This window comes from Eleutherodactylus coqui, chromosome 9 (assembly GCF_035609145.1).
Source record: "Eleutherodactylus coqui strain aEleCoq1 chromosome 9, aEleCoq1.hap1, whole genome shotgun sequence".
NCBI classification, from domain to species: domain Eukaryota; kingdom Metazoa; phylum Chordata; class Amphibia; order Anura; family Eleutherodactylidae; genus Eleutherodactylus; species Eleutherodactylus coqui.
The window spans coordinates 14208036-14218886 of NC_089845.1; the positions used below are offsets into that span (position 1 = coordinate 14208036).

Below are 10851 nucleotides of genomic sequence, written 5' to 3' on the forward strand. Positions count from 1 at the left end.
CCCTACAACTACTGGGTGTCGAAGCTGGACACGTGGCCTGAACTAGCGCTGTATGCCCTGGAGGTGCTTGCTTGTCCTGCGGCTAGCGTCTTGTCGGAAAGGGTGTTTAGTGCGGCTGGGGGAATCATCACAGATAAGCGTACCCGCCTGTCAACCGACAGTGCCGACAGGCTAACACTCATCAAGATGAACAAAGCCTGGATTTCCCCAGACTTCTCTTCTCCACCAGCGGACAGCAGCGATACGTAAGCAATACGTAGGCTGCACCCGCGGATGGAAGCTACGTTCTCTCTCACCATCCAAAACGGGGACATTTCTGCTTCATCAATCTGTGTCTAATATTCCTCCTCCTCCTCCTGCTCCTACTCTTGAAACCTCACGTAATCACGCTGAACGGGCAATTTTTCTTAGGGCCACAAGGCTCACTCATCTAATTTTTCGAAACAATTTTTATATGTTTCAATGCTCTTAAAAGCGTTGAAACTTTAACTTGAACCAATTTTTAGTTAAACTGGGCTGCCTCCAGGCCTAGTTACCACTTAAGCCACATTAACCAAAGCGATTAATGGGTTTCACCTGCCCTCTTGGTTGGCCATGGCCAATTTTTTGGATGTACATTAGTACTGTTGATACAGCAATTTTTGTGGGCCCTCGCCTACAGTGTAATCAAATGAATTTTTAGCCCACCTGCATTACAGCTGACGTTACATCCGCTGTGTTGGGCAATGCAATGGGATATTTTTATGTACCGCCGGTGGGTTCCAGGGAGCCACCCATGCTGTGGGTCCACGGGGAATTATAAATGCATCTGTTTCCACTTGTAAAGAACCCCAGTCAGACTGGGGCATGCAGTGTGGGCCGAAGCCCACCTGCATTAAGCACGACATTACTACCTCAGCTGTGTTGGGCAATGCAATGGGATATTTTTGTGTATCGCCGGTGGGTTCCAGGGAGCCACCCATGCTGTAGGTGCACACGGAGTTTAACCTACATGTGTCCACTTGTAAAGAACCCCAGTCTGACTGGGGCATGCAGTGTGGGCCGAAGCCCACCTGCATTAAGCACGACATTACTACCTCAGCTGTGTTGGGCAATGCAATGGGATATTTCTATGTACCGCCGGTGGCTTCCTGGCACCCACCCATGCTGTGGGTCCACAGGGAATTATAAATGCACCTGTTTCCACTTGTAAAGAACCCCAGTCTGACTGGGGCATGCAGTGTGGGCCGAAGCCCACCTGCATTAAGCACGACATTACTACCTCAGCTGTGTTGGGCAATGCAATGGGATATTTTTGTGTATCGCCGGTGGGTTCCAGGGAGCCACCCATGCTGTAGGTGCACACGGAGTTTAACCTACATGTGTCCACTTGTAAAGAACCCCAGTCTGACTGGGGCATGCAGTGTGGGCCGAAGCCCACCTGCATTAAGCACGACATTACTACCTCAGCTGTGTTGGGCAATGCAATGGGATATTTCTATGTACCGCCGGTGGCTTCCTGGCACCCACCCATGCTGTGGGTCCACAGGGAATTATAAATGCACCTGTTTCCACTTGTAAAGAACCCCAGTCTGACTGGGGCATGCAGTGTGGGCCGAAGCCCACCTGCATTAAGCACGACATTACTACCTCAGCTGTGTTGGGCAATGCAATGGGATATTTTTGTGTATCGCCGGTGGGTTCCAGGGAGCCACCCATGCTGTAGGTGCACACGGAGTTTAACCTACATGTGTCCACTTGTAAAGAACCCCAGTCTGACTGGGGCATGCAGTGTGGGCCGAAGCCCACCTGCATTAAGCACGACATTACTACCTCAGCTGTGTTGGGCAATGCAATGGGATATTTCTATGTACCGCCGGTGGCTTCCTGGCACCCACCCATGCTGTGGGTCCACAGGGAATTATAAATGCATCTGTTTCCACTTCTAAAGAACCCCAGTCTGACTGGGGCATGCAGTGTGGGCCGAAGCCCACCTGCATTAAGCACGACATTACTACCTCAGCTGTGTTGGGCAATGCAATGGGATATTTTTGTGTATCGCCGGTGGGTTCCAGGGAGCCACCCATGCTGTAGGTGCACACGGAGTTTAACCTACATGTGTCCACTTGTAAAGAACCCCAGTCTGACTGGGGCATGCAGTGTGGGCCGAAGCCTACCTGCATTAAGCACGACATTACTACCTCAGCTGTGTTGGGCAATGCAATGGGATATTTCTATGTACCCGGTCTGACTGGGGCATGCAGAGACACCTTGACAGAATGAATAGTGTGTGGCACATAGGTTCCCCATTGCTAGGCCCACGTGTGCAGCTCCTGATGGCGGTGGCACAGGATTCTATTTCTCATTGCTTCTGTACAGCATTGTGGGCTATCGCCCCGCCCCTTTTAAAGAGGGTCGCTGCCTAGCCATGCCAACCTCTGCAGTGTGTGCCTGCGGTTCCTCCTCATGGCAGACGCACTTCTAAATAGACATGAGGGTGGTGTGGCATGAGGGCAGCTGAAGGCTGCGCAGGGACACTTTGGTGTGTGCTGTGGGGGGGAGGGGGGCGGTTGGGCAGCATGTAAGCCAGGAGAAGTGGCAGTGGAGTGTCATGCAGGCAGTGATTGTGCTTTGTTGGAGGTAGTGTGGTGCTTAGCTAAGGTATGCCATGCTAATGAGGGCTTTTCAGAAGTAAAAGTTTTTGGGAGGGGGGGGCACTCTTGCCGCTATTGTGGCTTAATAGTGGGACCTGTGAACTTGAGATGCAGCCCAACATGTAGCCCCTCGCCTGCCCTATCCGTTGCTGTGTCGTTCCCATCACTTTCTTGAATTGCCAAGATTTTCACACAAGGAAACCTTAGCGAGCATCTGCGAAATACAAAAATGCTCGGGTCGCCCATTGACTTCAATGGGGTTCGTTACTCGAAACGAACCCTCGAGCATCGCGAAAAGTTCGTCCCGAGTAACGAGCACCCGAGCATTTTGGTGCTCGCTCATCTCTAATCATTAACGATAGGTTCATCGTGGAAAATTGTGGTGACTTTAGCGTTCTTCTGCAGCGGAAATCCGTGGACAGGCGGTCTAAGTGTGACTGAGGCCCAATACAATTTGTAACAAATTGGTGTTTAGCTACCAACTTTTGGCACAAAAGGACAAAATCAAAAACAAACTTTAGAACATTATTGAAAAACATTTTATTGAGATTGTTCAAACATTTCTATAGAATCAAACATTCAAATTGGCAGTGAATTATAGAAATATACACAGATTCTGTTATAGCAATGAAATATAATACTGCATATAAATCAGACATGTGCAAAGCAAGACAGAAAATCACATGCAGATAAAATATATAATATCTGTTAAAAATAGAGGCTCTTCTGCTAGCATATGGCATGTAATAATAATCTATAATACTGCTAAAATACGGCTTATATACAAGTTTACAAATACTTTGTAAGATAATGATTGTCATGTCATTGCAGACAAGTGTAGTTGTATGCCTGTATGCTGGGAGTGTCCTGGCCCGACTGCAGTCAGTAGACCCGCGGTCCGGCCGCTCATTCATAACACAGGTGAGTACACTTTCTGAAGGTAGCAGTGCCTGAAGGCTATATTATCAGTCAGGTTTGGTGTATTACCAAAGTTCTACAACAAACTCAAAAAATACATAATTTGTGTGTAAATTCCTAAAATATATGTTGTGATATTATAGCAGCGGTTTATAAAGTGAGGATGTATCTAAGGCTAAGTACACAGCACATCAGGCTGCAACAGGACACAGTAATAAGGCAGGTTACATATACATATATATATATATATAGTAAAGTAGAAGTCAATAGCCTTTTACAGATCAGTCCAGAGAAAGCGGGATTCCTTTTATTGTTCTTAAATATATGCCAAAAATGAAGATGGTTCTTGCCTACACCGCTCTACACGTATAAATGATCAATCCTGGTAAACATTCATCTATTTAGTAAGGCACTTAGGATAAATACTACATAAATTATGGCTTATTCACACTAGTGTATACAAAGTTGGTCCGTGAACAATGCAGTGTTTTTACTATGTGTGTTTATGGGTGCTTGGTGCGTATTCACACGTGCAGAAAAAACTGCTAAAAGGCCCAATTGATGTCACTTTTTTCATAGTGTTTCCTGGCAGCATGAGTAAATAAACTCCGTGAGTGTGCAGATAACATCCATATTCATTGCATTCTTTTACCCAAAAGATTTTAGTGCATATGGACCAAAATAGGAGATATTGCAATTTTTAACGTGTGTGAAAAACACAGGTCTTAATAGACCAATGCAAAGCAATCTGTAAAGATTATGAAGGTAATATAGCCAGAAAATACCACATATGAATGAGGCCTTTAGCAATTCAGCTTACTGTGTTCAAAGTAATACCAATTCCTATTACTCTTTGTAATCCTACCTGTTGCACGCGGCAATCAAATCTTAAAGAAACATGAAAAATTATAAGGACACAGAATCCTATTTGCATATATAAAATGTATCCAAAATTTTAAAAAATATATAATTTTGGCCGGAATTCAAATGCTAAATCTATGAACTCTAAATAAAATGCTGCTTTGTTGAAAAAATGCTGCTTTGTTGAAACTCTGCTCAGGTCTCTGTTGTCATTAAAGAGACACTGCAGGTATATGGAGATTCATTTTTAAGGCAATGCTCCATGAGAAAAGTAGGCAAACCAGAGATGACTCCGTAAAGAAAGGGCAATGCTTCTGCCTATTGGAAGAGTCTCTGATTTGCTGACATTAGCTAATTTACTTTCTTTGCCGAAACTCTGTTAGACATGGAAAAACGTCAAGAGAAAAGTACACAATAATCAAATGTGAGATTATTATCCAATGTACTTTATGACTACTTGACGCCCGTAGCTGAAAAGATTTAAAATGGCTTCCCGTTGTAATGCAGATAAAATGGATTTCTGCCAATCATTTACGTTGGTTTCATTTGGTGTTGGGGCTCCTCAAGAACACTAAAATAACTAAGTTCCGAAGTGCTCTGGTTGGCATGTATCCCTAGTCATGTTACAAGGTGACTCAAAGGCTGGCTAGCTTCCAATATCTGGCACTATGGAGGATTACTCCATCACTAACCTGCATGGCACAAGAACTTGTTGGTAAAATAGACTATGGCCCAACAACATCCCAGTGATCAAACAGGCCTCCAATACACCAGCCATGAAAGTGAGCTGCACTCGAGATGCTCGGGCCAGTCCATGTGCTGGCCAGTTTAGAAGGACACACCACACTGACATGCATAGCCATGTCTAATTTTTTATTTGTGGAATGGATGGAAAAAGGATATGCCATGGGGTTTTGACACAGACAGATGGTCCATGTGAAATCAATGTGCATAGCTTCATGGGCCTATAATTGGATCATTTGCTGTCCGTGTATTAACATGGACAGCACAGGGTCCCAAATACAGTAGTGTGCCGGAGGACTACAAGAAATCAATCAGGATGATTTGGGCTCCTGCACTGTCACCACTACCTTATAATAGATTTTAGGCTGCATTCACACAGCCAAGTGCCAAGTAGGTCACTGAACAATGGACCATTTTACCTGTGAGCTCACTGCACTTTTCATGCGTGTACAATGTGTTTTTGCTTTAAAAATGTGCAATTTGCATCAGATTTACAGTTGTTTTTCAAATGAGTGAAAAAAAATAATTGCATGTGGTTCTGTTAGTAAAATGCTTTAAAAACAGATCCCACTCATACAAATCAAATGGCAAGCGAGTGCAGCGTGTTTATTTTAATGCTCCCATAGAAAATACTGGGAAATTCTTGAACACGAATCGTCCAAAATTTTGGCATGCAGTGATTTCTCCAACTTGGACTATTCATCAGGGTGAATTAACACAATGAATAGGTTCTTTTCAGCTGCAAATTCTGTCCATCTCAGAACTGGACAGTACTTGTGCGGAAAAATCGCTCGTGTAAATACAGCCTCCGTAGGGCTCCTTCATGCAGGTGTATTTGCATGCACAATATGCAGAGAATAGAACCCACTGATTTCAATAGGTTTGTTCACATTTCTATATTTTGCATGTGCATTAAAAAAAAACACAGCATGCTCTACTTTTCTGCGCATTTGCATACCAAACAACCACATAGAAGAAGGGGGTGCGAATGCATGCGCAATTTGCAAAGAAATACTTAATACACTGTGTAATTCCGCTGTGATGAGAGCACATCTGGAACTCCGACTGTTTGGCCAACAGTGATCTAATTCTGCATATAAGCTGCAGAGGAAGAGGAGAACCTGTTAGGCCATATCACCGACAGAGCAGCCATCTAGAATTGAACTCTAATTTTTCCAGTAGGAAGCTAGATGTGTGATATATCAAACTGGTGGAAAATGTCACCAGATAAACAGTGGCATGCTTCATTTTAACCGAACTTCATTTGTTCTCATGTTAACACAGTGATTTGTCTTCATTATGGGCAATGTGAAAGATGGTGCTATTTAAAGCCGAACGTGTTGAGATCATCCTTATGACAGTTGAACAAAGCACATGTCATCGCAGACGATTTCAATCAATGCCACCCAAGCAGACCTCCCATTACCCACAAAGCAGTGGCCACATCTTTTTTCCCAATATCCAGAATCATGTTCTGTCCCTAATAAACCAAAATCTGGACAACAGCGATTGATGAGGCTTCATTAATAATGGTTTTTGAAGCACACCATTGTTCTGATAAAATTTTGTGCTAATTTGATATGCCACGCATCTACCTTCCCACTGGAAAAAAAAAAAAAAGAGTTGAATTCAATATGGCGGCATTCCAAATCGCAAGGCCTAAGGGCTCATGTCCACGGGCAAAAGAAGAATTAAAATCCGCAGCAGATTTTAACTCTTCCCCTGCCCGCGGATCCGCATCCCATAGGGATGCATTGACCACCCGCGGGGTAGATAAATACCCGCGGATGGTCAATAAAAGGGATTTTAAAAAAAATGGAGCATGAAAAAATCTGGACCATGCTCCATTTTCGTGCGGGTCTCCCGCGGAGACGGCTCCCGCGGGCTTCTATTGAAGCCTATGGAAGCCGTCCGGATCCGCAGGAGACCTAAAATAGGAATTTAAAAGAATTTACCCATCCGGAGCGGGCGGGGAAGGTCTTCTCTTCCTCATGGCCGGATCTTTCTTGCTTTGGCTCGGCGGATGTGCCCGGCGCATGCGCGCGGCACGTCGACGACGTGCCGGCGACGTGCCACCAGCGTGACGAGTTCATCCGCCGGCCGAAAAAAAAGATCCGGCCGTGAGGAAGCGAAGACTTTCCCCGCCCGCTCCGGATGAGTAAATTCTTTTAAATTCCTATTTTCAGCGCTCATGTCCGCGGGGCAGGAGAGACCCGCTGCAGATTCTCCATGTAGAATCCGTAGCGGGCCTGATTTTCCCCGTGGACATGAGGCCTAACAGCTTATATGCAAAAGTGGTACATTGCCTGCCAAACAGTTTTCATATTATATGGGTGTTTTTATATTTTTGAGACATCCTGAAATCTACTACACATAAAAGGGAGGGGGCCAAGAGCTGCAGTAAGCAACAATGGGGAGCGAACTCTACTACATTTTACACCTATTACCTGAGTCCGGAAAAAACTTCTTAATGCTTAACACAGAGTGTTTGGATGCATTTTTATCTGCGTTTTTCCAGGGGGGTTTGCAGCCAAATGTTTGCTATTAGTTTATAGACACAGGTAGCATTTAAGTATGTTGTTTTTTTGGCCTTTTTTGGTACGAGTTTTCAAGACGCAGCAGACTCAGTATGACGTTTCATAGCATTTACATCAATATACCTTAAACTAAATGAAAAGATGTGCAAAAAGACATAATTTTTAAAAACACGCCCAAAAGGGACATGCTGGGCAGCCGCAGATCGATCACATGCCAGTATAGTCAAAGGTGTCGATTTGGTGCCATTCGCTTCTGTCATGTGACTGTTAGGGGGTACCATTTTCCTGCTCCCATAATGGAGCAGAAGAACAGAACTCTCTAGCACTACTGTGAATGAACTCTTACATGTATAAGAATAAAACCGTGGAGCCTGGCCAAAATTTGTTAAAGGGGTTCTGTCATTAGAAAAAAATCCTATACTCACCTGTTCCTCCCCCGTCGGTCTTTTTACCAATCTTCTCCTGGCTCCCCCAGTCCGCCGGGTCAATTCACCTCCAGCCCGACAGATCCTCTTCTTCCTGTGATGTAGCGTACATTCTCGGCATTCTTCTTCCTGCAGGTAAGTGTATGCTACATCCATATATGAAACACTCGCCGCTAGTGTTTCATACAGTATATTAACCCTTGCAGCGAGACACTGCACATGCGCCTGTGTGCTAAAGCAGGCTGCCGAGGATTCGGTATTCCATGCAGGAAGTGAACTGTAGCGAATGGACATTACATAACAGGAAGAAGAGGATCCATCCGGCTTTTGGTGAGGTTACCTGGGGGACTGGAGGAGGCAGGAGAAGATCAGTGAGGAGAAGATGCAGTAAAAAGACTGACGGGGGAGGAATAGGTAAGTACAGGATTTTATTCTTCTTAATGACTGAACCCCTTTGAGGAGCCAGCCATTTCACAAAAGTGTACTATGAAAGTACTACTGTCAAGTAATAACATTAACAAATGCTTCCACGCCACCTTTTTGTAACGGATTCCAGCTAGTAACAAAAGAACACAAGTTTTTTTTTTCTATATACCACATGTAAACTCAGACTGATTAAAAAAAAAAACAGCATAAACTCTGAGGACATTTTACAAAGCTTGGCAGCAGCAAATCTTACAAAATACAGTTGATAAAAGACAACTAACTTGTTAATTCTCCCCCCATCTTTGTTTACTTTCGAGATCGTTGACCTCAGTGATGCCAGTTTAGCATGTGGCCACGGGGCACAGTGATTGGTTGCAGCTGTCATTTGATGGGATGGCATGTCATTACTTCATGCTAACAGAGATGGAGGAGGACATCTAGACAACCAGGGTGGTAACTGGGAGGACAGGTGAGAACTGTCTTATTTATTTTTGTTACATTTGCAGCAGCCAGTTTACTTATTTTTCATCTTTTGGACACCAGCTTAAAATCTAAGTCAAGTAATATCTAAGGTGATTCTCTCACTAGGAAACCCAAACATTCTTCAATAACTTAATTTTTGTATGTTTGCTTATGAAAATTGACATGTATTTACCTTGTATGCTGTAAAGGACGGTCCGCCTAGAGCATATGCTGAAATGATCCCCTCCAGCATCTAAGCACTTTTGTATGTGAACCTGCATATTGGCGATGACATCCGCTAATGTGACCTCAGCAAAGGCAGCGACCGCCCACCGTTGGGTGATTTTGTGGATGTCAACTGTTCACTGTTTTATTAACAGCACCTCAGTATGTCCCAACAGAATAAATCAGTTGATGTCATCTCTGGGAGCTTGGCAGCCACCAATTGTTCAAAATTAATCAGTCATTAAAATAACTTTCAATTTCCCTCCCGCTTCCATTAGATAAACATTGCACCATCTTTGTGGAATTAACCCTTCATAAATTCATCTCATCAGTTTGTGAGTAAAGGATTTGTCTGCACACTTCTCCCACCAGACCTATTCTGAAATGCCCTCTGATATTGTTTGAATGAATGAATGAATGAAGAACAAGTGCACACAGTTGGGCTGAGTACATGTTTGTGGTACGCTCAAGCAGCCAAATATCTTTTTGGCCGTCATGTTGGAAGTCTCGGGTACAGTCCACTTCCTTGAGAGACGCTTTGGTTCAATAGACTCGGGGGGAGATTTATTAACTTGCATAAGGACTCATTCACATCAGCCTTTCAGGGGTTTCTTTTTTCCTGCTCCATTCAGGCAACGGAATGGTGCAAAAAAGGTCCCCCCATTGACTATAATGAGATCCTTTCGCTTTCCGGACTGCTTACTGTATTATTTCACCTGTTTTCTTTAACGCTGATGTGAATGAACCCTAAGACAAAAACTCTATTATCTACAGCAATCAATCACAGCTCAACTTTCATTCTTCGTAAGTGCTTTTAGTTGTAAGCAACAAAGACAGTTTTTCTTTTAGACCATTTTCTCAAATCTTCATCTATGTCCATTTTTATAGGAAGCCATACAAAAATTAAAAAGTTATTTAGGAATTTCTGGGTGTTTTTAGCAAAAGAACCACCCAGTATTTTTTTACACTAAGAAACATTTTTCTTTTAAATGGCAGCATATCATACATTGTATTGTACATACAAGAAAGTAATCAAGATACATATACCTAAATAATTCAGATGACATAGTAATTGATTACTGCTGGACTGAAGCGGTGATGTTTGAACCTCAGAAGTGATGAGAGCTGATAGCGGCACCTGGGAGGCCAGAGTCGGGCTGTCAGAATTTATAAGTGAATTTATCTTCTCTGCCTCTTTATTACAGGCATCGATCTAGACAAAACAAAAGTACAAACTGAGAACTTTGTTTCAATACATATTAAACAGGTGAAAGAAACGTGAAATACAGCTTGTATTCTGCTTAACAAATCCAACTGCGACTTAAGATTAGTTATACACAGTGTTCACAGATCAACAGTGACTTTTAGGGCTCGTTCACATGGAGGAATTTGCGCACCTAAGTTAGTTGCGCCAAAACATTGCGACTATTAGAACCAATGGTTTCCTATGTAAACATTCAGATGAAGGAGTTTTAGATAGATGCACAAGGAATGACTAGAAGCAATGGGATGAACTGAAAGGGAGGAGACACAAATTAGATATTAGAAAAAACTTTCTGACAGTGAGGGTGATCAATGAGTGGAACAGGTTACCATGGGAGGTGGGGAGTTCTCCTTCAA

The 10851-nt window shown here is 43.5% G+C and overlaps 1 protein-coding gene across 1 annotated transcript in view; it reads right to left on the bottom strand.

Moving 5' to 3' along the window:
* Window positions 1-7149: 7149 nt before the first annotated feature.
* The window catches only part of RECK (reversion inducing cysteine rich protein with kazal motifs), a 247826-nt gene continuing 244124 nt past the window's right edge, over window positions 7150-10851 (bottom strand). Inside the window, exon 21 of the mRNA XM_066579140.1 lies at window positions 7150-10444. Within this exon, the coding sequence (XP_066435237.1) occupies window positions 10232-10444 (213 nt within the window). The 3' untranslated portion in view covers window positions 7150-10231. The remainder of the gene's footprint in view (window positions 10445-10851) is intronic.